The sequence below is a fragment of the Acanthaster planci genome, linkage group LG06, assembly GCF_054643075.1.
Source record: "Acanthaster planci isolate LZ-2023a linkage group LG06, COTS_SCS, whole genome shotgun sequence".
Classification (NCBI taxonomy): domain Eukaryota; kingdom Metazoa; phylum Echinodermata; class Asteroidea; order Valvatida; family Acanthasteridae; genus Acanthaster; species Acanthaster planci.
Genome location: NC_141782.1, coordinates 10,404,228 through 10,431,854, shown reverse-complemented (window position 1 = coordinate 10,431,854; position 27,627 = coordinate 10,404,228). Strand labels below are relative to the sequence as shown.

Sequence of the window (27,627 nt, the reverse complement as noted above, 5' to 3'; positions counted from 1 at the left end):
TTCAGTTCTGATCTGCTTGCCCTGAAGAAGGTACTCAGTTACCGAAAGCTCGGCAATCACATATTTCAGAGCACTGATTTGATATTATATTCTTGTCGATATTCTGATCATGGTGCTACGCAGCCCTTCTATATTTCTCTGATCCACGGAGCATTCTGTTTTTCTGAAGCAAAAACACCTCTCCCACAGATTCTGCTTGAAAGCGATAACTGATTTATCTAGGCCCTATATGAAATATATATAAAAGGTACGTCTATTTGAACGAGGTATATATGTTTAAAATTTACCAGCACTTTTCCAGACTACCTCTTCACGACCATGTTTGTTCCCAGCGCTGTGCATCCGGTTCGTAAGTGTGACATCACTTCAGTTTAAACCACGCCCACTGCACATGGTCTGTACATAGAGTTACATGCATTTATCACCGTTTCCATGGAGTAATGGAACCGGAAGTTAACGCACAACTTTAGCGATCGTCCAATGGCAGCCTTTGTGACGAAGTCACGAACCGGATAGTGCTAGTACTTTGGAATATGCGCAGCGCCCATACTAGTATGCATGCATATTCGACGGGTATACTACATTGATTCACATAGCAAAAACAGTGACTGTCAAATAACTATCTCTCGGCCATTCAAGAATCAGAACCTGTAGATATTTGCTACACTACTGCGTATTGGTTCTTATTAAACAGGGAAATGCCTTGATAGACAGGAAGGGCAAGTCCCCCCCCCACGCCACGGATGGGGTTTGGGTTTGGTGACGGGGTTTATGTTAAAATTTTAAAACTTAACCTTTAATCTTAAACTTTTGGTAGAAAAAAATTGTATCTTTTGAAGTAAAGTTTTGTTTGGAATTGGTTACCGGCACTGTGTATCACCCATCCAAGCAACCATACATGTCATATGGTCACCCCACATTGATTTTAATTAATTTTAATGATTTTTCACGAGAGTTCTGATGCAGTTGTGTTGTTTAAGGTGGTATATAGGCGAACACCATTTGCAGTTGTCGTTATTTTTCAAAAATTTACCGACTTCTTGTTCATTTATTTGTGTATCATTTAATGGGCTTGTTTCGTTTTAGTTCATCGGTTTGAAAAAATCAAGAAAACACTGCTCGTTTTTGACACCCAAAACTCATGTAATTTATCTTGCGAAAGTCCATAAACCATAGGACGTTCCCGAGTGCCTAGATAATGCCACAGCGGGATCTACTGACCGAAGATGCTCACAGAAGTTCTTTTTTTTTCAAAGGTTGGGAAAATTTACCACAGCTTTGTGTCTCTTCCCTCAACAATGTAACGCTGTGGATTTGTCGAATTAAGAGCACTTCGTTGCGAAGCAAAGTGACTGCCGTCACCGCAGTCACGGCTTTGCGACGTGCACTACCGCACGTCTATGTGTGACTGACTCCGATCGTGGACGAAGGATTAAACACGTCGGTCCAAAACCGTCCACACGAACGTTAGTGAAAATCATGAACAATAATTATGAGTGTGGTCTAAGCCTGTGACTTATTCATTTTAGTATCAGAACACAATAAAAATCTTTCACCTTCATTGGTATGTGCGTTACTGTGTGTTGTTTGTGCAGTGCACAGTACGTTCAGTTTGCTTGACTGCGATACGTGTGTTCTTCAATCCCAGAGGTACGTTGGTGGTGTCCCCTTATGTAACCAGGAAAGTGAACTGCCACCTCTTAAAAGAATCATTCTACCTTTGGAGGGTCAAATACAATCAAATTCATTCTGGTATCAAACCAACAAGGGTCTGTCCTGTAGTGCCGTGAGGTTGAGACGTGCCTATCTAGTGAATTAAGAGTTGACGCGTACTAACAACAACCACAATTAGAAGCCATTACTGTGGTTGCGTTCGGCCGTCAAAATCGCTCTAGGGGAAAGGCACATTTCCATATGCGCGTCAACCTGTCAAAATACGCAACGCACGCGTGTGTTATGCTAATGGTTTACTTTTTTGTATCCTGAAAGTGAGCGCATCGTATACGCAACGCAGCCAAAGAACGTACATACGGAAGGCGCCTTTAGTCTACATTGTGCACACTGTAAGCGGAGGTGTTGGCCCGTATAACCCGTCCACCATTTTGTACGTGGGCGAACCGATTGTAAAATACCCGGATCTACCAACTTCACAATCGACAGCGCAGTAGTTTTATTCGTGCAGGCCATTATATGTCAGTCTCACTTCATTTCTTTGAAGTACTTAGTCAGTTTCATCGAAATATTAATGACGTTAATGACAAATCCAGGATTTTCCAAGAGATGGATAGGCCACGGCACACGAGGCCAACACACGTAGCACGTAGAGAGCAAAATTCGAAAGCGTTGAAGCAGTGGGCCCCAGTTGCATTAAGACGACGACACGACTAGCTGATTTGGATAGTGTTTAATTTACTGAGGTCTCAATATAAAATGATTTGTACAGTCAAACAGAAACAAATGACATTTGATTAGGCAGGCAGGATGATCTTGGTGGTTAGCAACCTCAACTGCTGGCACTATCTTCAATTATTATTATTTTTTGTTTTAGCATAGTTTGCTGCCTAAACGTCGTTCCTTCCCTTGACAGTCGCGTTGCGCGTTGCGTCATGCGACGCCCAACGCGACACGACGCGATCGTGTATACACACGACGGCACAATGTCGGGAAACTTCGTGCCGTCACGCCTTGAATAAAGGCCGGTTCATAGCTTCACGCAAAACCGAACGTGCATTTGTGACGTCAGATCAAATATTTTCGTTATGAATCCGTAAAGTTGAACACACGAGAACTCGAGCGAAATTCTCGCTGCAAATTTGTCGTGACGTCAAATTCATTTCACTTTCGCATAGAGACTGATCCGATTAGACGCCCTATGAAAACCGCGGGTACTCACACGCACATTCCTCAGCTTGACGCATGCGTGCATTCGGCAAATCATGACATTAACCTATTGGTCGAAGAGGCATGTAATGCGTGCGCACCCCCTGTCCACGAGTGTTGTGCAGCGTTTCTTCCGCGATTGTCTCCGTCTTGACGTCTTGCAGACCGTCTGTGTTACAAACGACCATGTGGAAGCCAGGCTTAAGTGTCGCTTGCTAAAGAAGCCACGCGCACACAATTAAACATTGCTCATAATAACATCGCACATTGTAGGAAATCGCACATACTGAACATTTCACATTAATATTTGGCCATATAGTGTGACATAATTGTACACACACTGTAAACATATCTCACACATAGAAATGAAACATTAAATTTTGCAACGTTTTGCGTGCCATAGTCTACATTATATAATTTCGTCTGTGTTCGTGGAGTTTAAAGCGGCTTCCATTTCATTTATGCCATCCATCTACTACCGGCCTAGGCCTACTTCTGTTCACTGTTATTCAAATTCAGTGGAGTCCTGCGTCGGCAGGCAGCGCACGCACCTGAGGTGAGCCACAGCTTAGATTTAGTTTTTAAATACACCTCTGTCTATTCTGTTTTAGTAGTGGGGTTTGGTTTGGTATCATCTGCTGTCACGTGATATATTTTGGGCACAAGCCACCATGACCAGAAATATTGTTAACTCTGCAGGAATGTATTTCGAATATATTCACAATTTTTGGATGTACATTATGTATTCCGTGAATACCTCCCTGAGTTATTCATCTGCGGTTTATTATAGCAGGGGGGCTTGAAATCTTGTTTTTATTCAGTCGTTAGGCCTACCCATGATCTAAACGCTGTTTTCGAGGCACCTACAGGCTAACATAGGTTAACATTTCACATTAATATTTCGGCATATGGTGTAACATAATTGTACATACACTGTGAACATATGTCACACATAGAAACAAGCCACCATGACCAGAAATATTGTTAACTCCGCAGAAATCTATTTCGAACATATTCACAACTTTTGGATGTACGTATGTATACTTGAGTTAATCATCTGCGTTGTATAATAGCAAGGGCTTAGGTTTTTGTTTTTATTCTTTCATTTGTTAGGCTTACCCATGAATCCGAACGCTGTTTTCGAGGCACCTATAGGCTAATTTAATCTATCTATTTTAATAATTCGAGACTACACATGCCTATATCACCACAAAATTACACAAGTCTGAGTTGAGTATCGGGACAAAGCCGAAGTGTCAGTAAGGAGAGCCCCGAACAATGGTTTGGTCTATTTATTGTCTGGGGTTTTGTCCGGTGGCCAATACAGTCAACCTGCCGATGTAAAATGAAGAATTCCTTAACTGTAGCCTATTACATCGTGCACAAGCGCGGAATATAATTCCCACAATAGATGTCAACAATAAGATATAGGGGTGAAGGACGTTGTAGGTGCACCCTATGCGCCGGGTCTTGTTTTGTGTATATGGTGGCTCTGAAGCATGATTGGTGTCAATATAGCCGGTATAAATACAGGCCTATATATTTTTTTTGTGGTCACACAAGGCGCTCCTTGTCAAGAGAGGATACACAAAGTACAGAAAAATATCTTTCACACACTAAGCAAACGGGCCAAATATTCTTTTTAAAAACAATCTGATCAACTCTATAAAGTAGCAAGTTGGAGTTTTTTCAAGAAAAATATGGAAAAGCGAGAAACACATCTATATAGAGCTATGGAGACACTATTGTTCAGCTTTATATGGCGTCTTGCTTTCAATATTGAACATGGAAATTACCTTTGCATAAAAACCCTAAATATTTAAGTTTCTCTCTTGGATTTCTATTACAAAGCATGCGGTGGCGCTGGAGCAAAAGCAGGTGTTAGTGTTGGAGCAAAGGCTCTGATCCTCAAGGCCAAGGCCAAGTCATGGACTCTCAAGCCTTATAGGCTTAACCCTCTCGGCTAAGGCCAAGATCCTTAAGTATAATATCAATACTGCTTTACTCGTCGCCCAGCGCCCAAACAGGGCGCTGGCAAGGGCTGGTGGCCTTGCGCAGATTTAAGTGAAGGAAATAAGTCACAAGGGGTCACAGCTAACGACGCGCAAAGCATTGTGGGCAAATTTCTGGCAGGTGCGCGAGCTCGCTCTATGTGGCGGTTATCCATTCGATTTTTTCTCTGTCTTCCTCTTTGCTGAAAATATTCTCTCTACACCTTATTAGTTCATCCAAAATTGATCAAGATAACCAGTGATTTGAAATATATCGCCAAAACACACGTGATCCGTGATACTTAGAAGATAAATCACTGTGATTGTATCAAGGCCATGTTTTTATCATTTAAGCCAACACTTTGGCCCGTGTCAAAGTATTGCCATTAGCTGACCATAAACTTCGATTAAAGCTTCGCAAACACGAAGTGCTGAACCTCACGGTCGGAGGTCGTGCACAAAGTGCATTCTGGAGATCGTACAAAACACGCAACAATCACGCAGCTGTGCTTCTTAATACTCCATTTAACACTAACACGAAACCATTGAAAATGGCCCACAGAATCCAGATACTGAGCTGAGTAGAGTTCTGTGCTACGTATTAAACTGAAAACATCTGCACTGTAGCATGGGTTTCAAATGAAATTCTCAGCATAAAAAGAAAACACGGTAAGTTTTGATTGGTTACCATTAATACTTTGGGAGAATGAATGTTACATTTGAGTTGCATTTTTTTGGAGGGGGGGACATGCTATATACAACTTATAACGTATTTATTACAGATATGGAGTCAACAACTCTCTGGTGACAAGTCAAATGAATTCTGTATGACGTGTGCAAGATCAGACCATAGAAAGAAACTCATAATTTGACCAACAAGTGTAATAAGCAAAATACCATTTCCTGCGTGAGTCAGTATACTTAAAGGGCGATTTGCAGTCTTCCACACAGATGTTCTATCTACATGTACATGTATATAATTTTATGGAAACTAAAAATAGTCTCCCTGGCCTTGTGGCCATAGGTATGCAAGATAGGCTACCATTTCCTGCGTGAGGCAGCATACTTAAAGGGCGATCAAAGTTGCAGTCTGCAACACAGATGTTCTATCTACATATAGATGTATATGTATTCCATATAATTTTTGGAAGCTAAAAATAATCTCCCTGGCCTTGTGGCTACAAGTACGGTTATAATTCAAAATATGTAAAATGACCATAGATTTGTTTTGGGAACGCAGCAAAATGTTCATACTCCAAATGTACAAGTGAACAAAATGTAGGGTGTTTCCCTTCTCCATGGCAGTATATGATTATCGTAAATACTGCAGCTTTGTAGACTGCTCAAAGCTGACCCTCAGGCGTACATGTATGTTCGTAGAAAACAAAATTTCAAAAAAATTTACCTGAAAAATTAAAAAAATCCGAGGGCCTTGACGAAGCAAGGCTCTTGAATCACAAGGCATTGATCCCTCAAGGCTTAGGCTTTGCACTTAAGGCACTAAAATCAAGTCTTTAGGCAGCCAAGGCTCAGCATCTAGGCACTACATCACTGTGAGGTGGACAGTCATTGTAACACTGCAAGAAAGTTGGTCATAAAAATTGCATTTCATGTCTCCTTTTAAATCTTTAATGCTCGTGCATTTTGGGTGTGGCATTGTGAAAAATAGATGACTAAGTTGAATTAATTTGTTTCTAGAAATGAGCTTTGCAATAAGTTAGCAATAAAAGAAAATTGGCCTACGTAAATGATCCAAAAGTTAAAATTTAGATATCAAAACGTGGACATGATTCGGATGCGCTTGTGACACTGAAGTTTGCAAATAATAATCTCCACACCCCAAATCCAGTGTACACACGCTTTCTTCAGTATTGAATCTCCATTCAGGATGTGGCCAGTCGCTCATTGCGTTGTGTGACTTTAATATGTGACATTGAGACGCTTGGTGGCGGCCAACATGCCGGTCCTTGTTGCCATTTTTGAGCATGCGCACGTTGTCACGAACATGCGTGCGTGGTTCTGATCAGTATTATAAACAAAATCGGTGTGTCTGCTGCCACCAGCGTCTCAAAGTCTCCCATTGGACAAGTCAAAAGACATTTAATCGTAACTGCGTGTCACTTGATTTATGGCGATTTGTTAAGAAACCTTTTGGACTTTTTCTTGTCATGAGTGCAACATTAGAAGCAACCTTAAAGCTGCATAAAGGCAAGCAGATACAAGCAAGAAAATTTATTCGTTACAGGATATCACATTCCTTCAAGGGTCGTTATGAAGAGAAAGAAAAAGATTATTTGAAAAGGCACAAACAATAGAGCTTTCAGCTTGATTGAGCCCCAAAATGTTCTGGAACAAACTTCAAGAGCCTTATTTATCACTCATCTCTCGTTTGGAGACAGTTTGAGACAGTTGGTCACGTGCTGAAATTACACAAACAATTCTCCTCCAAAGTTTCCCTTTTCCCAGACTGATCCATCATCGGTCATTTTTTGACTAGTTGTCGGTAGATAAATTACCCGTCGACAGGTGATATCTTATCGGGTCAAAGTGTTGTCAGAAATTCTTCTACTCTACTGGCCGATTTGTGATAGACTATTGGTTGGTGACACAATATCAGCCAATTTGAAGTACATTTTTGGCTTACTGGTACGTTGGTTAAATACACGTAAGTATAGTTGTTAGCACTGGGTTTGGGACACCCGTTTTATACCAACGGTTAGACGTGTGCGGAATAAAAAGTACATAATCCTTTGGGTCATTTAAAACACGAAATACTTTGCAGTGTATGGTATATAAACTGTTATGAATCATGAGGCACAATGACGTTAAATCAAGGTTGGCTAATTGGTGCAGCCATGTGATGTCAAAGTACGTGTATCTCTTTCACTTCTGTTCACTTTTAAGTGTGTGTCTGCGTTTAGACTGAGAAAAGAGTGAATATACAAGTGAGAGTATAGGGCGAAATATCCTAGCATAAAATTACCAAACCCAACGCAAAGCCAGTTTGATATCATCGACTGTCACTGTGCGTTTTTTTCATATTCACAGCACTAGAAATAGCGACTATCAAAATGCATTACGATGGTATCTTGGATCACGTTGGGCACTTCGGCAAGTACCAAAAGCTCGTTGTCCTGGCTCTATGCCTGATGCAAGGTCCATCGGCGTGTCAGTTCCTAGCTCAAGTGTTTCTGGCCGCCAACACCGATCATTGGTGCTTGATTCCGGCAAGCGAGGCTATCAACTGCACTCAACTTCAGCTGAACTCTGTGTCAGCCTGTCAGGAGGAACAGAAGAACGAGAGCATACCGTATGAGCTGGACGACGACGGGAAGCGAGTTTACTCCTCGTGTGAGCGGTACGCGACTGCTGAGGACGATGGCGATCAAGGTTGGAATTCCACGGATGTCATCGCCTGTGATGCTGGGTGGGATTTTGATCGATCGCGCTACAAGTCCACAATCAACGACGAGGTATGTTATTGTAAATTCCGACATTTATTTGGCGTTTTATATGAAAAGAAGCAAAAGAAAAAGTAAAAAAAAAATTCAAAAGAGATAAAAAGAGAAAGCTTCTAGTGTAGACCGAATCGATTTCGTAACAGTCCTATGCCTTATTTGTCTGGCATCCTCAAACTACTATTTACATTGTACAAACACTTTCAATTCGACCATAGGCCGTGATGACGTTTTATTGTAATAAACCAATTCAATTCAATTCATATAAGGACGATTTGCCTGATATAAAATTAGGATGAGCAAATGCGAGCATATGTAATTTGCTTTTTTCTGGTGCATTATAAAATTCTTTGTTTGACCAATATAAGGTTTAAGTTAATCAGTTCTGGCACCAACAGCATAACTTAATCCCGTTTACAATCTCTGATTCCGTTTTCCATGGAGTGCTAGATAAGAACACTCTCCACTGGAAAGTAAAATCAATTGGGAATGCTCAACCCATCACTGCCCAGCACACGATCTCCACTGTTTCATATTCCTAGCAACGTATGCAATAATAACACTTCACAAACTGATCGCAAGGTGTACGGCTACAAATATTAACTTTTTGTTCTGGGGTTTTGTTTACGTTTGCTTTGTTTTGGCATATTTATGTATTGTTCATTGCATCCCTTTTCTTTTTTTAATTAACAGTTCAGTCTAGTTTGTGAGCGGGAAGATTTCGCTGATATTGCTCAATCTGTGTGGTTCGCTGGTACACTTGTGGGCTCTTTAGTGTGGGGATCGGTCGCTGACTGGTGAGCTTCTTAGACTTGATTCGAAACAATTATGGTTTACAGCATGCTTGTTGGGAAATTCAAAGGGTCCATGAAATTGTCGTTTTATTAGTTACAATTGAAAATTGTACATTTTCAAACGATATCCAGACGATGGAAGTTCTTGTTTTTTTTAATAAATGGAAGGGAAAAATGTGAAAGATTTTGGGGAAAAGGCCCCGTCCCGAGAGGTATCTCATTAACACAGAAAATTTGCATATCTGCGACGTACGTTTGAGAAGACATCGTCGTGTCGCTAGCGCGTCAGTGCGTGTCCAGTGTGATTTCTTGGGTCGAGTTCGGAAAATTCAATCCAATTTTTGGGTGCTTCAGAAATCATACTGACCGAATGTGTTGCCGCAGGCTGAGGCAACACCTAACTTTCTAAATTTTGACGAATTTGGACATTGAAAGTCAGGCTTACCACACAAACACGCATGATGGACGTGCGTATACAACAACGTTCCTGCCCCTCCTTATTAATAGTAAAAGTTGCAAACAGAATAGCTAACCATAAATAAATACATCAAAGTAGAGTCTCAGTTTGACTGAGGCGATATTGTCAACTGAAAAGGCATTTTTTTTTCGATAAAAATGTGTACTTTTTCAATAGAATGACGTCATGTCTCTCCCGCTACTGTCATGCGCCTTGACGTCTCTCGTGCCGTCGGCGTTCGCTACGACCACTTGAAAATTAGGCTGAAGGACGCTGCGTGATGATGTCGTTCTGCCAATGAATTTAAATATTATGGCGTCCAAAACTTCATTTTCGCGTACTTTGCCTTCTAGGTGACAATACCAGCTCATGAAGCCAAACTGGTACTCTAGTTTAATGTACTATTTTGGTCAGCTTTGTTGTTGACAATTGAGACTGCATAATAGATATATGTAGAAATGGGCCAATTAACATGGTACTAAGCGAGAGAGACGTTGTCCTGACCTATGTTTTGTGTTCTTTTACCCCCATTTGACAGTGGACATTTCGCCTACTTTGGTCTACTTGTACTTCTTTTTTCAGGCTTGGCCGAAAGGCAGCGTTCTTCCTAAGTCTTTCTCTCGTCTCCATTTCATCCATTTTGACGAGTTTTGTACCCACCTTTTCGGCTTACATGGCTGCGCGGTTCATCACGGCAGCTTGTGGCTATGGTGTCAGCTTGATCGCGTCGATTGCTTGTGGGTGACGTACTCTTACCTTTAATGTTATTTAAACGGAAGTTAAGTTCCAGCCTTACGCCAGGTGTAACTTCGCGGACACTTTTGCATAGATTGTCCGGCCGCCATACTCAACAGCTGTTTTTAGTTATTTTAAGCGAGATTGGCACAAACTTTCCATGCTTCATGCTCTTGTCTATGACATGCAGCTATAGCCCCACGAAATCGTTAGGCTGGTAAAAATACTTATTTTATTTTGATAGAGAATATGTGTAACCTTTCTATAATGGCCTAAGTAGAGGTAATGCGACTTATAATTCGGCGCTCTAACGTATAGAAACAGACCTCTTCACTTAGTTAGACGACACCTATAGTTTGCTGCAGGTAAAACGTGCACCTGTTTGTTCAGTCACTTGTTACGCTGTGTTGTTTTCACTGTTTTTGTCAACAGCAAAAGAGTTAGTTGGGCCCTGGAAACGAGTTTTGGTTGGTGCCATGCACTCGATTGCCTTCGCGGTGGGGTATATGCTTCTATCCTTTGCGGCTTTCTTCTTACGAGAATGGCGCCATTTACAGTTGGCAATATCACTTCCTTACGTCGTTGCGTTCCTGCTGATCCCGTGAGTACACTGAAGTGGAAATGAAGACTGGAGTCAAATGAATCGAAACACATGCTCCATCATGAAATCCTTGAATTAAATCCGTTAATTAAAAGTTGAGTTAAATTAATGTACACAGCACACATATAGCATGGAACAATGTTAGGACTTGTTAAGGAGGGGTTAACCCTATGCGTTTTTAATGGCCCGAGTTTCATAATTTTACAATGAAGTAATCCAAAGAAAGAATGGGGGATACCTTGTTTATTGCTATTTAACGTGCAACATTCAGAGGATAACTGGGAGATGTTGACATTGATCAGTACTGCCAGTTCTACGGGCATATTGAAAACTCGACTGGGAAGTGGATACGCAGTTGACACCGGTGGAAAATGAGATTTAAAAAAAATCATCTATGGCACAATGCTGCCATTACCGAAATCCACATCCCTGTAATTCCTGTACGTTCTGATTCCCAAAGAACATGGATTGGAATCTGGGAACAGTTTACATATACGTGTAAGTTTAGGTTTCTGATTTAAATGTACACAGTACTGAAATCTTATTTGTCATTTCCGGTCAATACATTCACGCATGCGTCAGCATGAAGCATGAACTGTATATATGTAACTCACGTGCGACCGTTCAACCCGACTTTTAAAGAAAAATCCTCACATCATCAACCTTAACCTATATTGAGTAAGGAACGCATTTTCCATGAGCATCATTTCTGAGAGTCTGGAAATGATGCTTTATATTATTTTCCAAGAGAATTGAACCATTTTCCCGCTCTTGTCGGCAGAATCTTTCCTGAGTCACCGCGTTGGCTGATATCAAAAGGCAAGTTCAAGGAAGCTACGAAGATCATCCGTAAAATTGCCAAAGTCAACGGCACAACGGTTCCTGAGGACTTGATCACTAGTAGTCCAGAAAATGCCGACGAACAGAAAAAGGTACAAAGTAGACGGCGAATTAATTGTGATCATGGGCTAGACGACCAATATTTTCCATAGCGCTTATTCAATCTATAGCGATCTGATTTTCCACGAAGTAAAGTCCTCGATTTGGACGTCGAATAGAGTCAAGCCTTAGTGCTGTTTACGTAGCATAAATATTTGAACAGTAAGGAAATTGTCAGTCACTTTCATTAACTGGGTACTACATTATACAGCAGGCCATTCTAACATTATTTTATCGGGATTTGAATAATCACGCATGTATTTCCTTCAATGGCAGGAGATTCGGTCTGATACGGTACGGCGAGTGACACACTTGGATCTCTTCCGAACCCCCAACCTCCGGAAGAAAACGTTGATAATTTTTCTTGATTGGTAAGACGAGTAGTTTATTTTTAAATAAAACTACAAAAACCTGATGAAAAAACAAAAACGAAGCTCTGCAAAGAAGGGATTGCAAAGATGTGTCGATTTTCTCAGGCTGATCTTGTTTGTTAGCCATCAGGACCATGCCGGAACTGAACTGAACTGAACAAGGTGATTTCAAATCTTTATGTAGGTTTGCTGCCGTCATGGTGTTTTACGGGCTGTCTCTGAGTACTTCAGCCCTTGGTGTCGACGACTACATCGCTGCCTTCGTGTCCGGAGCTGTTGAGATTCCAAGCTACCTTTTCTGTTGGTTCATAATGGAGCGAATCGGCAGGCGTCTCTCATTGGTCGGATTCTACATTTCTGCAGGAGTATTCTGTTTCATCAGCATTTTCATTCGTGAGTTTCAGTGCGTGCTCGTTATCTTAGGCTATTGGTACATGTACTTAGCCTACAAGTGGTTATGTGGGTTGCGGAAGCTATAAGCCTTTCTTAGTATTTATGCAAATTTTATGCACGGGAACTGAAAGCGAGGCTGTACGGGACTCCTCGCTGTCGGCGAACATGGCAAAGCATTGTTCAGTACCGTGTTGTATGGCAATCACGAAGGAAGATCATCGCCAGAAATTAGCTTCCATCGATTTCCAAAAAATAAGGTCCTGCGGAAACAGTGGATTGTTAAGATCAAACAAGACGAGGGACCACTGTTCAAGGTAGATTTTGACTTTGAAACGACTTCTTTGGGCACTTTAATTGAGAAGTTCATATAAAAAATCGTAATGACTGGCCCTACACCGTACACGTTATTGCACTTTGGTGCAGTTCGATTGATCCAGTCTTTTCCTTCGTCCTCCGTGATTGATTGCGCCCAGCATTAATGAAATAACGTCTGCAATTTTTGAATTAGCATCTATAAAATTCTGAACTTCTAAAGGAAATAGCCCTGTCATTAAAGGTAACCTGCTAAATGACAGAAAGTGTTCAAACTGCTCGATCGTGGCCACAACCGGTCGTTTAGGCCTAGACATAAATGGTGCATGCATGAAACTTCAACAAAATGTCCTAGATAAAATCCTGTTAATAAAACGCTTACCCTTCAGATAATTATAAGGAATGAAGGCTTCTGAAAAATACTTGAAGCCTTTATCAAGCTGTTGCTCTCCACTACTTTTGGGGCCGTTTTTGACGTAATCTTCCACAAACCCGAAGGTTATCTTGGGAACCACGGAAAGATCCCTTCCGTTTATAGCCATCGTGACACGCGAGTCCCCTGCAGCCTCGTTTTCAGTTGCCGTGAATAAAATTTGCATAAATAAGATAAGACCTACGAGTATGACAAACTCATCGTATTGAGGTTGTCGACGTTTGAACTTGAATGACATGTATCAAGCAGTATCTCTCCACCTCGAGCAAAAGAACCCCCTCATCGTTTGAAAAAAGCCACGTTGGTCGGGAGTATTCATTTTAGCGATGCGACTGCAACGCTTGCGCTTTTTTGGTCGTTCGTGAACCAGTGATGCACAGTTAGCGTTAAAGGAGCTTCCGGCCCGTTGCTGAGGAAAAAGTGCCCTCTCTGGGTCCCGCTCAAGGCCCATTGAGACATTATCTTAAACTTGTCCTCGTACATAGTACTTGCAAAGCAATTTAAGATCTTTAGCTTTAAAGATTATTCCTCATTGTTTGCAACTTTCAAATTATGTCATTGGATTTTTTGTTTTGCTTCCATGGTATGTTCTGACAGCTTTGGGTCCAGCACGGGTGGCAGTAGCCATGGCAGGGAAGTTTGCTGTTAGCGGGGCTTTCAGCCACATCTACACATATTCATGTGAAATTTATCCTACGGTTGTCAGGTTTGAACGCTCTTGATCTTCTCACTGCAGTTTTCGAACTACTTGACATTAGAGTAAAGTTTTAGGGTGAAATCTGTTTTAATTTGTCTAGATATTGCTACTTTTAATTAACGCCTCACCCACATATTCTGTCTTGATTGACAGAGAGATGGTCATGTGGCATTCGCTAATTTTGTTATCTTTCTTTTCACGGCCAAAAGAACTATACCCGCAGTAACCACAATACTGTGCATGTACCTGTACAGTACCAATACCTAGTGCACACGACCACTAGCATTCATTGCAAATACACTGGTGATCTGTGCTTTGCGTGCATTTCAAAGTGCTTGCTCTGTACAGAGTTGAGTTTACTAACGTTTTCCTGATGAACCTAGTTTGGAAAAGTGCCTGAACATTTTCAACACATCTATCCTTCGAATAGACACAGGTCTGCCTTGTAGTGCGTTTAGATCAATGAAGCATTTAATGCTTAAATCAAGCAGAGTTTCTTGGGAAGTGTTATAAAATTGTTTCTTTTTGTGATGACGTAAATCTAACCTATGCGAAAGAGTATAGGCTGTCTCCGGAAAACAGAATGCTCTGTGGATCACCTCGGGAAGCTAGTTTTGCTATAATTCAATCGAAAGATGGTAGCTTAATGACTCATGAAGCTTCGTCCCACACTGACGGTAGAGAGAGAAGCAATTTAGGGAAAAGACGTTTAGAAGGATGAAGACTCGGGTTCTTATACAAACAAAACAGTGCCTTTATACCAGGATTTGAACCCGAGAAATTGTGGTGTAAGTAAAGGAATGACATCATGTAACTACCAACCGCACTACTGACGTCTTGGATATTGAAAGAGCTGATGTTGTGGTTCCTCATTTGCAGGAGTATCGGCATGGGTATGTCTTCCATGGCAGGGCGTATCAGCGGCATTCTCTGCCCCATCATTCTGCTCCTTGGCAAGTACTGGGAACCGCTTCCTCTGTGTGTCTTCGGTGGCAGCTCCTTACTGGCCGGGACACTGTCGCTGATGCTGCCAGAAACCTTGGGCTGTGACTTGCTGGACAGTATCGAAGAAGGGGAGGAGTTTGGAAGTACGTCTCAACTATGTATTTGCTGATATGAGTTGCTGCTCCGCGTCACCAGGCTCGGGCGGGAACAATCGCTGACAATTGCTGATTGCCATAACTGGCAAAAATCTCTTAGCTTCATGGCAACACAGCATCACACAGCAATAAAATAACTTAATTAACAGACGATAAACAACACAATAAAACGCACAGCAGAAAAGCAGAAACAACAAATGCAACAAAGTCAAATAAATGGCACAGATAGAACTAGACAGTATTCGGGAATAATGTACAAGAAACACAACAAAGCAAAATCTGAACACCATCAACTTAAACGTTTCTTTCGGTTGCCAGTATATCATCCGTCCTGTACTGCATCCCTTTATTCCAGCGGCGAAATGGATTTGAAATTCTTGCCGATTTTTAAAGTTTTATTTAGAATTTGGAAGTTGTCCCAAGAACGTGGACGTGTTTTGTTTTTCTTAATATCGGTAGATGTTCTTCATTTCCGTGTACGATAATGTTCCGTAACAAGTGAAATGAAATCCCCTGAATATATTCTGTTCGGTTACAACCCTTTCTTGCAGAGGGCCAGGGATTTCATCTGTTCAGCAAGAGTGACCCGGATGCCACCACCACCGCTACCCATCTTACCAACTACATGCCTCTGTCGACGCTCGACAAACACTCTGATGAGACCGTGTCTGTTTGAAATTGTTTAAGTCGGTTTGTTACGCGACAAGTAACGTCTGTGTGTCGGCTAGTTTTCTCCGAAGGCATTTCTAACAACAGGAAAGAGTATTTGTCCCATAGGCCCAGCTTTTCCAAAGCTTAAACTCACTTTCGATGTAGTGAGATTAACTTTTCCTGTCTTTCTCTTCTCTGGTATATGGTTGTACATAATACTGATTCTACAGTTTGACCGATCCTTAAATATATTTTCATATTCAGTTCATTTGAATATTTTAATTGTTTTATGCTTCCATACTTTTGTCGAAGCCTTTTAGAGGCCATTATTCAAGTTCATTTTGTGTGGTCATGGTTCCTTTTCTCATTGAGATACATTTACCTGTTTATGATATTGAAATATCCTTTGTGATACTTTGTGCTCAGGCTTTCATGGTCGTATACGAGTCAAACGTGAGGTACTTAATGTTCATGCAGTTAGACAACTTCCATTCAACTATGTGGGCTGAACCTCCCCTTCCAAGCTGCACGTTACAAAGACTCAGAATGGTTGACAGGTGTTTCAGCGGTCCTCTTTCTGCGCTATTGTTCCCACTGTGTTGTCCTCAACGGCCCTATCGGCTTCTGCATTCCCAAGTTCCTCGTCCCCTTTTACGCTCACAAGAGCAACAAACTAACCGAAGAGGTCCGCCTGTTCACAGAGCGGAACTAAAGCTTTTCTGCTTTTCTTTATTTTAGAGGTAAGCTTTTCTTTATTTAGATGTAATCTGATGTGTATTGCCGTAGTTAGAGACACACATTAAACACGAAGACTTCATCATTAACATTTACATATGTACAGTGTATATATTTTGTGCTTCCATTACGCCCCTGCAGGAAGACATACTTTCCTTCACTTCATGTGACGAAATTTATAGTTCTTGCAGATTCTCGATCATTAAGAGTGCACCGTACCACGTGAATATGTCATCATGATAGGGCTTTCACCTGTTAAAAGTGTTCATCCGATAGGCAGTGGGAGACTTTGTTTGTGTTGGTGGATGGTTCAGGGTGTCTAGTTCCAGTGATTGGAGTAATGACTACATGTGCTCATCACTGGAGGTATTTTTAGCTGGTTTCTGACCGCAGTTCGGAGCTGGATGGAGACGGTGATGGTCGACAGTTGGTCTTGCGCTTGCTCTTACTGGAAGATTTGCTGAGTTTAGACATTTTGTCTTAAAGATTTTACTTATTCAGTTTTAATTATGTACCAGTCACACTCCTTAAAATAAGGAGTGTAACTGGTACATAAAAAGCTTTTTTAGGGTTTTCGTCCTACATATTCACAGCCTCACTAAATTTGACACAAAGGCACAAATTCATCCAGTAATTTTCAAGGAAAGAATAGCCTTTATTTTTCAATTTCTTTTAAAAATAACATCTTGAAAATAAATAGTTGCCTGTATGTACACATAGAGGGTGGAATTGTTGCATGTCTTAGAAATTGAGAGGAAACTTCAAATTGTCCAAGGCTGAGCTAACTACATTTAATTCAAAACAATTAAAATAATGAGTATGCACAATCGATCGAGCATAAATCCACGATTCTCTGAAAAATTCTACCTTACAGTGGTCAGATTGAATAGTGTTTGTGTCACTCAACTGTTACTTAAATACACGTAGTTTCAATCTTTCAGTACTTGCAAATTGCAATAATGAATTATTTAATTATAAAAGCATAATTATCAATTTTCAGAGAGAAAGTAAAGAAAGTAAAGTAAAGATCTCCGAAGTCTTTTTTCTCATTCGAACCATAATGTGAAAGGCTGGAAATGGGTGTTTGGATGTGTAGTGCTTTTGACAGGTCAAGTTCGTTCAGCAAATTTAATTTCTGCTATCTCTTCACCTAGTCCAGTTGTCAGGGCTAAACCTTGAGTACTTAGACACTGCTAGTTTATTTATAGATTGTGTACATGCCCCACGTTGGAAGCAGGTGCGGGGTGAGCAGGTGGGAAGTAATCAAATAGACTTTGCATAAATTGAGATGCAGGATGATGATTCCACCTTGCTGGTAATCTGATCGGTCTCACTCTCTTATGAATTGACTCCCTCAGGGGTCTTGACAATACTGATGCACTAGATATTCTTATATTTTGTTGTTGACATTAAGAACTGACCCTTGACGGTACACAAGTGCTTAATTTGGGTTTCCATGGACTGTAACTTTCTCTGAAAGTTATATCTTCCACATGCTTGCTTGTCAGTTTGTGAAAACCGCAAGTACATGTATTCCACAGCGCATCAGTGTTCACAGCGTCCATGCACAAGCCTCTGGCAATCTCCAAAGCCCAAATTTTTGCGCACTTTTCATAAAGTGTTCGCACGCACGTTTTTTTAGTTCATGAAAATGGTGATGATTTAATACCTGAGTGGTACACTGAGGCTGTGTTCAAATTGTGGATCAATGATCGTGGAAGCAAGCCCTTTGGCCCATGTTGTTTGCAATGTTAGCCACTCCGTCAAGGTTCCATCATCTCCCCCATCATGGACCACCTGGCACTGAACGGCTTGACAGAGCAGTTGTAGCCCTGGGGTAGTCCACCCAGCTCCCGTTGGTCCTGGCCGGCCTGGTTGATGTAATCCAGGACAAAGTCCAGCCTCTCCTGTTTGCCTCCCAACTTCTTCATCATGTTCTCAAAGACGGCCAGCTCCTTGCCTCGCTGGCAGCAGTCCAGCGCCGCCGCGCTGATCGGGTGAGCCTCTGTGTTGAAGATGTAGCCCCCGGAGTTCAGGACGCACTCCCCGTGGGGCGTCTGGATGATGTCCCCGCGGCCACCGGTGTTGTGTATGAAATTGTCCGGGTCGAAAAGGAGATACAGGTACTTTGTCGTTTCGGAGAGGAAGAAGGACTCCATGCGATTGTCAAGTTTGTGGTTCCGTACATCTTTCACCTAGGGTTTGGAAGAAAAAAATAACAGGCTCTGCAGTTGGATTTTTATCTAAAATATAGAACTTTTATTAAAGCTCTGTTATTATGGTCCAGCCTAAACAACATGGCTGATACAGATGGGGATCCAATGTTACATTGCCTCTCATTTCTTTAATCTTGTTTCAAGTCCTACCCAAGCACACAGGATATTGAGTTCTAAGATGCACATTTTGAATACAAAACCAAATGACTGAATGTCCCCATACTTTGAGCAATGATATGCATGTGATCATTTAAAGCTCATGTGTGACAGCCATAAAAGCCGCGCAAGCTCAGACCTTCCTGTCAGCACTGAAATACCCCGCAAGCAGAACTTCATGGATGTCGTTGAGCAATGTTACCAAACTTACACTGGCATATCCGCAAGGTGTCCAGGCACTGGTTTCTATCGATGTTAGGATATCCCGTCCTACTTCCAGGAGGTAGGGATCCTTGGTGGCTTGGTACAGGACCATCACACTTTCTATTAACTCTGTCAGGCAAGAAAATTACCATAAACTGTTTAGTATTGTTGTGAAATTACTCAACATGAACTATTGATTGATTATTAGTTAATGATTATTGGTTATTTCAGGTATTGTTACCTGACAGCGCGCTCTGCAATTATTCGCTCGCGTCTTCGCCACTTCAGAGTGCATTGACAGTGCACAGCTGAGTTACCACTGCATGCGCGCTAACAGAACCACATGTAAACAGCGCGCACTTGCTTGCTTGGTTATGCTAGCACCCTCTTGCGGTGAGCGTGAGACACTAATGTTCGCTACGCGGCACGCTGTTTTGTTCTACCTTATGTGACTTATTAGTACATGTTATGATGGAATGTTTTGTTCTTAATTCTCTGTAAAAGCAAGCCCAACCTGTATAAATAGCCACGCTAGATTGTAGATAGAGAGTTTGTGTTCTGACCTTGCACCATTCGGATCTGTGCCCGGAATTAAACCAGCTGTGAAGTACAGATCTGTGTGACTGCCCTTTTATTTGCCTGTTTCAACGGTGAACCCGTGACAGTATTTTTCAAATCAGTCTTTGGGAAGATTTCATTGTGTTCCAAATGAATGTAGTAAGGTAAGGGACCAAGGATCTGTTTTGAGAAGGAAAGCGGGTTTGTGCTTCAAGGGAAGTGCCAAAAAATTTGAAAAAAACTATGTGGAGAGGATGGGAAATAACGGAGCAAAGTAGCAGTATGGGTCCATTCATGACCTTACACAGTCTAACATTTACGATGTTCCTGTGTCTATAGTTAGGACAGTTTGGGGCAAGTGCCGTTCTAGATGTTGGATTCTGTTACATTAATTGCTGGTGTTCTGAAAAATATCTTTTTGGTTCAATGACGATGTTTGAATTTGATCTGTTCCCCCCCATTTGAATGTAGAAATTGATGCAACCGCATCATGATTGCATAAAGTATATTGCTAAATGTAACAGTAAGTTTCATGAGTGAATTTAACAATGTTAGGGCCACTGCCTCGCCGGAATTTATAGGCTAAAAAAACTGAAGCAAGATAACTTGTGCAGCAGCATGCATTTTGTGAAAAAAAAAATGTGCACTGGTTGGCTCGTCACAAAATAGATAATACCTGGTCTCAACGGGTAACCTTCTCTTTTGTCGATGACCTTGCTTGTCACAATGTTATAGAACTCCGGCGTGAAGCCTAACTGACGCCAGACCTGGTGGTAGTTGTGCAGTGTCTTTATGGCTTCGTCAGTTTGGCCCAGTAGACTCTTAAAGGGAAGAGAGAAACAATGCTCTGAGAGAAATTCCCTGTGTCTTGCTTGCAGTCGTGGCAGGAACGAGCACGCTTGCATTTCGTGTGTCCGCCCGCTTCAAGTACAAGTGGCAAGCAATGGACAGGAGAAAAACTTGGCCCGTCTTTCTCTCATCCAAACAAGGTACTGTTAGCAGGCAAGCGCAGATTTGGAATTTAATTTTTGGGGGTTTTAAAATTTTTATGGGGGGGGGAGGAAGAGTGTGGGATTTTAAAACCTATTACAGCCTTTCTTGGGGTGAGAAATCTAAAATTGGTGCATTTTTAAACACTTTGAGAGGGAAATAAAAAAAGAAACAAAAATCATCCTTTCCTTGTATTTCAAAAACAAAAAAGTGGCCTTGTTTTTCGGGGGGGGGGAAGCTCCTGTTGCCTCCCCCCGGGGCTAGCAATGTTGACAGGTAGCAGAAGTATTACACTTCCAAATGACACCATCAGAACAAAGAGTGTTCTTTCTAACTTAGGAGAGTGTACTGACAATTTGCATATTTACATTAGCTGGTAGCCCGTCTACAACTGGTGTACAATATGTGATTCTTACCTGTACTCCAGGCCAAAATGCCTCCAGTGACTGGAATACAGGCATGGTGATCTGACCTTTCTTCATGTTGACCCACATGTACCAGTCATCCCTTTTCATGAGCTGTTTAATTAACTTCTCGTATTCTGAAACAAATAAAGGAGAGACGACACAATGGCAAAATCTTCACAATACAAAAAGGCTCCAAGTTTCTGGCATTTTGCATGATTGAATGACTGCAAAGCAGACATTATTCGATGTCAATTCCACTGCTGCAAATGTGAAGCACTTTGGTTAAAAATGCCATCTGCTCCGAGAGAAACAAAAGAGGACGTGTTTTTTTTAAGTACTCATTTGAGTACGTGTTACGAATTTATTCCTTAATGTATAGTCTTTGCGTACACGCAGAATGTGAGCAACCCCCCGCTTGGAAAACTTACTTCTGTCTGTCTTTCTTCCGCCGCTTGGGGGTGCACTTCAACTCAGGGCAGATTCAATACCTGATAATATTTTTCATGCTGGTTAAAAACAGTGTCGGGCGATTTAACGTGCAAGCTGGACACCCAGTTCATATCAAGTACTGATACATGACTTGAAAGACAGTCTGCAAGTTGTTGGGGAATCTAAATTTGGAAAGAAGTGCAAAAAGCAAGCATGAAAGTTACCCCAGAACTTGTCCAGCAAGTCTGTGTTCCCTAGCAACAAGCCTCCCTTGACAAGGTACTCAAGTAGCGAGTCTACGCCTGCGCCTATCCCAGAATCCATCGCGGTCCACTTCTTTGTCAGGACGTCGATGTGGTTGCCTAACTGAGGTTGCCAAACAACAAAGGACACATTCAGGATGGTTGTTAAAATGAGGAGCTGTGCGTTGTAAACACACACACACTCCAATGCTTCAAATATGCAATAGATCAAATATTTCTGTAACCAACTGAAGGTAGGCATGTTACTTGTGACTGCACTTTATTGTTTTCTGCTCGGCAAATGAGTATTTCTGCTTTTGTTTTACGCAGGGAAATGCATTAGCTTGCTTGCGTATGGAGCTTGCGTATGGAGCAAGCTGGAATCCTTACTCTATCGTTGAATTTAATAACAAGCAATATAAAAATTATCGCTCCAGATCATTTGGCTGTGATCATTTCCCAATGATGAAGTGTAGCTAAATCATAAACCTGTATTTAATTCTACCATGTCAACAAATAACCACTAGGAAGAAGAAACAAAATACAGCAAAGATACTGATAGTTTAAAGAAATACCAATTCATAAATTTTGATCATTTTTTCCTCACAAAAAAAAACAAATCATGTCCAGTAAAGATGAGTAAATGCTCTCACCAAGCATCATTCTGAAAAAAGTGCGTTTAACAATCAGTTATGACTGCAGGCAGGTAGAACGAATTGATGGGTAGACTGACATGTATGATTTCCAACACGGAAGGACAAGCAATATTCCTACCAATCCTATGTCTGATCGGCACTGCCACAGTGCATTCAGAGCTTTGAGAGCCGCTTCCTCAAAGATGGGATCTCCAGTAAGTCTGCTCAAGGAGCCAAACTCCACGATGTACGTCCCCACGCACGCCGTGCAGGTGACCGGGGTCTCTCTCGGGGGGACACCATAGGCAAGGTTGACTGTGCCGTAAGGCATACCGGTTGGGGTGTCAAAGGCTGCAACGATGGGCGATGCAGAAAATTTTGGAGGGAGAAACTCAGGGAAACTTGGGTAGAGTTGGAGGAAGAACTTTCTTTTAATTTATCCTGCTTATTGCCTTGATGTTCAATTCAATACAGGGTGAATTAAAATTCATGGCAAAGACATCTTCATGCTGCTTTTTCAACACAATGGAAATCACAATACATGTATATGTACATGTACAATCATCTACTGTCATGTGGCAGAGCTTTTTGCACACCAGAGGAGATAAATAGTACTCTGGCAAATTTATGAATTCAATTTGAGATTAGAGTGAATATTTTTTCAATTAACAGTCCAATTTGGGTGTTGTTTAAAGCTTTGCATAAATGTACAACAATGTGTTGATTGCGGGTATGCCATGCCAACAATTTCTTTAAGAAAGAAGTGTTGGCTCTGAGAAGAGCCAGTGGTGAGAAAGGCCTCAACGTTTGAAAGAGTTTGCTTTGTTTGTTTCTTTTAGAGAAATGCAATTGTGTGCCCTTCATGACATAATATTAAAACCATAAGTCAATATTACTTTTGTTTTTTAAAATCCAACTTCATATTCTGCATGAAATATTGTCTTCTGCCGTACCTGGTAAGATTCTCCTAGCCACTCGATCAGCCAATGTGAGCAGTGGGCCCTTACAGGGCCATCCGGGCTCCAACTCCACCCCAGCCCTATGAGACAACAGGTGCGCTGACAACAACCCTCCTACAACTGAAAAAAACAAACAAATTGTGTTTAAAGCAGGACGAACTATGTGTACCCAATTTAAAACTGATTAAACAGAGGGCAATGGGCTAAGCCAATTGCTACTTTATATGTTTCAATTTAAGATTTAGGATTCTTAAACTTTACTGGACTTCATGGGAAACTGATGTATTTGCTGTTTGAGCATGGAATTTTGTACGTCTAGGTTTTTTGGTCTCAGATTTTTTCAGCCCTCGTCCATTTTGAACTGGACACAATTTTACAAGCTGCATTGACATCATGCTCCTGAAATACGCAAACACCTTACTTCTGCCAAGCGAAACCTTGATAATCTTAAATTGGCTTTAATTTGCTGCCATCCTTTTGGAAAAAATAGTTTCCCACATTTAAGGCTTTGATTTTGTTTTGACAACACATGGTACCTGTTCCGGGATAGATATATAACTAGATGGCTTGTGGGTGTCACATACTAAGCAATTGCAAAAAAAGCATTCAAAATGTGGGCATGAAAGCCATTAAAGACATGCACTCTTAATTAATGTGCCTTTTGGCAACCTGACATGCCTGATTGGCTGGAGCAGCATGACGGAACAGTGCCTCATACATGTCATACGCAATGTGTAATCAAGAGATGGCGCATTTCTACATACACTGTATACACTGGTACACGTCAAACCAGCATCTGCAGTGATAAACCACCGCCTTGAATTTTTCAGCAATGCTTTAGGCCTGACCGGCAGCAAAGCACCAGTTTAAGACAACTAGCAATGTTCTAAATACAGGGGCTAACCTCTGATGTTGGTTTCAAACACGGACACGTTGATGTCCTCGGTGAAGTCCAGGTGATTCTGTAGCAATGTGGCCACTCGGCGGAACTCGCTGTGGTTCCCCATGATGGCCAGGGTGTCCAGGGCATCGATGAGGGTCAAGGAGTAACTGACGAGGGAAAGGATCAAGTGAAGATATGACCATAATATGTGCGGCTTCAGAAAAGCCGTGCAACTTTAAATAAATCTTGCTGATCTGCAAACGGAAAAAACCTTGCCTCTAAAGCGTCAGTATGTACTTAACTGGGTATATGAATTAAAGATATGGGCATTAGTGTCTTTAGTAGTTTTGAAAGCACGTCCAGAGTGTTGTGTGACTAAAGTTGTTGCAGAAAGACAACCAAAAACAGACAGCCAAAGACAAAAACAACAACTCTCCTCCTCATCCTGCGAAATTTTAGCATTAGAAAACATTAAAAGTGTTCAGTTTGGGTCAAGCCTACATCACGCATGCATATACATGTACGTGTATAATTTCCAAATTTGTTGAAATGTCAATAAAAGCCAATTTTAGATATCAATAAGCCTTTCGCGAGTTAAATTTGAATAAAATCTGTTACACTGAGTTCTTTAAATTCACGTGAACATAACAATTTGAATTCTCCATACTAAAACCACTGTTGCTATACCTTGTGATTTGGGGCACGCTTTGCTTGGTTACATGTACATACATTTACATGTTCATGTATATGTACATAAGAGACACCTTGTAACAATACACTGTTCTCAATGGAAAAAGAAGGGCACAAAGGAACCAGTCCATTCCAGAGATTGCGGTCGCTATGCAAAAGCTTGCCCTGAATCACAAGGTATGGCAACAGTATCTTTATTCTGGGGAATTCAAATCGTTATGTTTATGTGCAATCACATAACTCTTTGTACCAGATTTTAGTCAAATTTAACTCGCAAAAGGCTTATTTCAATGAGCTAATTCAGCATTCTAACAGCACATGCCCAAACTGAAGCAAGTCTAAGGTCATTCCCGAACAGCATTTTTGCAGGTATGAGGTCGGTCCGATCAGCATGATCAGCTAGGTTATATACCCACTCTTGCTTTGTTCTTGAGTAACTTTGCTGTTTTTAATATTGGTCGTGGGGAGCCAATTTCTGAAAACCAGCACGTACGCATCATGGGCACACGTGTACATACACTACTCAAAAAAGTTAAGGACCACTTTTTATTTTGTGCATACTTTTTTACAGGAGATATTTTACTGCTGAAAATGTGCATTTGATGTTTTGAAACATTTTAAAATTTTTTATTCCAATGCGAACACCATCTAAACTAACAAAAAATGAAAGAACTAGATCCCACTCGTTGCTTGAAAAAAATTACAAGAAAAAAGTGGTCCTTAACTTTTTTTGAGTAGCGTATTTTAAGAAGTACCGTAAAGATATGTGTAGTTAATGGAATTCACCTTCCCCATGAGTCCATACCATCACAGGTCAAAGGTCGCAGTTCATCATATGGGAAGGCATTATTCAGGTAATTCTCGTAGCCATGGTAGAACATCGCCCGCGCCCTCTCTCTACAATTTTAGTGGAAATTGGAAAAAGAAAAAAAAAAGCAGTGGATATTTGCAGTGGGAAAAAATTCCGTACTCATTTGCCACTTCTTGACATTGTTGAACCCTAACGATTTTAAACAGGGACAACAAAATAATTAGGGGGGCTGGAGACGTAAAAGGGGGCTTAGTAACTTAGGCGGACAGGTTTAAAAGAAGGCAACCATTTCAATTTCACGCCAAAAAATGGCATGTTCAACTACCCAACAATTTCAACTGATTCACAGGTGAGTCTTTTACACATTACCTACATGTAAGTCTCTAAGCAAATAATGCTCCTGGGGAAGTGGACAATGAGTATGGAATTATTCCACACAATGACCTATCCCCGTGAGTAACATATTTTGCAAGTTTTGCACTGACACAACTGAACATGTGCAGTGAGAGTTTGGGGTCTAAAAAATTTGATACTTTTCTTTGTCTGGTTTTACGAATAAATTGCCACTGTCACTATGAATTCCCAAATTGGAACTAAGAACTAATGTCATGTCAGACTTTTTTCCCTTAAAACCCTCCACAGCCACAAATCACAAAAAATGTGAAAATTGAAATGTCTTGCAACTGAACTTGGGATTTAATTTAAAAGAGTAACAATTAAATGGATTTGAAATATGGGATAGGCCTACATTTAACATGATTAAGAAAAACCTAGACAGAAACATTATCAATATCATGGTCATGGTTAAATGATGGTGGTCAGGTTGATGAAGCCATTTATCATGTTTATTAATTATCTTGTGGACATGGTGCATTTTTATTTCCCTATGGATGGTGTAAGCCTACCTGCAAATGCCATGAAATGCATTCTTAAATGTTGGCCTACTCTTACTTTATTACAACGGGGAAAAAAATGGGAACGATTTTACCTTAATAGCCCCAACTGAATTGGTCACAAACCCCAAAATCTTTATAAATAACTACATGATCATCCAGTTGTGTTCCAAGTTCTTAAACTGCTTGGCACAATATGTCATTTCCAGATTTGTTTCCGTAACACTGGTGAAAAATTGGGCAGAAAGCAGGCCAAAATTCGAATACTTTGTCAGGATACAGTGCAGAAACTTTCTAATGAAGACTTCCTGACGAAAGTCTTAATATTGGAGGTTGTGCAAAGTATTTATACTCAACAATCATGGAGTTTGTAAATTTCAGGACCCTGTTCCTACAACAGAATGAAACTTATTTTTAAACTTTAAAACTCACACTACTAGATTACACTGTCTCCAAGCTAAATAACTGCGGGATTAATTAGGTGAAAAGAGGGCAAGGTTTTGATTTACATGAATGAGGGAGATTCTAGGGTAAAAAAACTACGGCAACCGTGTTCAGTGTGTCAGTGTCAGAATATATGGTAAGAAAGTTGCATTTTCTTCTTATTTACGGATCTAAATTATCAAAAAATAGGGTCCAAGTACATGTACGCTCATCATGCTCATGTGTCGATTTTTACATACATTGTACATGTTGTAACTGAAATGACAATGACATGCTTACCTATACCGCAAAATTTCTTCATGTGTAAACTTTGATGACAAAGCATAACATGCAAATAATGTTGAGATTGCAGTGAGAAATATAGCATGTATAGGAACAATACTGAGTGCTCTGTTCTTCATTTCTTGAGACTTTTGGATGTGTACTGGTCCTCGAAGAAATTAATGCTGACGCCTTCCATGGGTGCTACATACATGTGACGTGAGCGAGTGCTATGATTTTTTGTAGAGATAAATACTAGCAGGAATTTACTTCAGGACTCCAGACGCTCACCTGATCACAAG

At 41.0% G+C, this 27,627-nt stretch overlaps 2 protein-coding genes across 3 annotated transcripts; one reads left to right on the top strand and one right to left on the bottom strand.

Annotated features, from left to right (window-relative positions):
• Positions 1-3,316: 3,316 nt before the first annotated feature.
• Positions 3,317-16,642, top strand: LOC110975689 (organic cation transporter protein-like). Of its 2 annotated transcripts, none has more exons than XM_022228384.2 (11): positions 3,317-3,436; positions 7,920-8,344; positions 9,023-9,126; positions 10,163-10,317; positions 10,748-10,916; positions 11,698-11,848; positions 12,132-12,226; positions 12,411-12,619; positions 13,962-14,070; positions 14,941-15,149; positions 15,713-16,642. In XM_022228384.2, exons 2-11 carry the CDS (start codon positions 7,943-7,945, stop codon positions 15,835-15,837), a joined length of 1,728 nt encoding a protein of 575 aa, XP_022084076.2. In that variant the 5' UTR covers positions 3,317-3,436; positions 7,920-7,942; the 3' UTR covers positions 15,838-16,642. The 2 variants fall into 2 exon arrangements, with proteins under 2 accessions (XP_022084076.2, XP_086994476.1); XM_087138350.1 differs by lacking the exon at positions 3,317-3,436 and adding an exon at positions 5,338-5,540.
• Positions 16,643-17,173: 531 nt separating this feature from the next.
• On the bottom strand, positions 17,174-27,574 carry edem2 (ER degradation enhancing alpha-mannosidase like protein 2). The gene is made up of 10 exons (XM_022228385.2): positions 27,344-27,574; positions 25,703-25,813; positions 24,248-24,393; positions 23,338-23,463; positions 22,524-22,735; positions 21,732-21,873; positions 21,088-21,212; positions 20,358-20,502; positions 19,131-19,252; positions 17,174-18,742 (listed from the first exon to the last, which is right to left on the bottom strand). Exons 1-10 carry the CDS (start codon positions 27,463-27,465, stop codon positions 18,311-18,313), a joined length of 1,683 nt encoding a protein of 560 aa, XP_022084077.2. The 5' UTR covers positions 27,466-27,574; the 3' UTR covers positions 17,174-18,310.
• Positions 27,575-27,627: the final 53 nt, after the last annotated feature.

Excerpts from the sequence above, each read along its gene's own strand:
- edem2 (XM_022228385.2), bottom strand. The coding sequence starts at position 27,465 with ATGAAGAACAGAGCACTCAGTATTGTTCCTATACATGCTATATTTCTC. Across the intron at positions 21,874-22,523 it reads GCCGATCAGACATAGGATTG|TTAGGCAACCACATCGACGT; the intron begins GTAGGAATATTG and ends TGGCAACCTCAG. Across the intron at positions 19,253-20,357 it reads AGGTTACCCGTTGAGACCAG|AGTTAATAGAAAGTGTGATG; the intron begins GTATTATCTATT and ends CTTGCCTGACAG.
- LOC110975689 (XM_022228384.2), top strand. The coding sequence starts at position 7,943 with ATGCATTACGATGGTATCTTGGATCACGTTGGGCACTTCGGCAAGTAC. Across the intron at positions 8,345-9,022 it reads AGTCCACAATCAACGACGAG|TTCAGTCTAGTTTGTGAGCG; the intron begins GTATGTTATTGT and ends TTTAATTAACAG. Across the intron at positions 11,849-12,131 it reads ATGCCGACGAACAGAAAAAG|GAGATTCGGTCTGATACGGT; the intron begins GTACAAAGTAGA and ends CTTCAATGGCAG.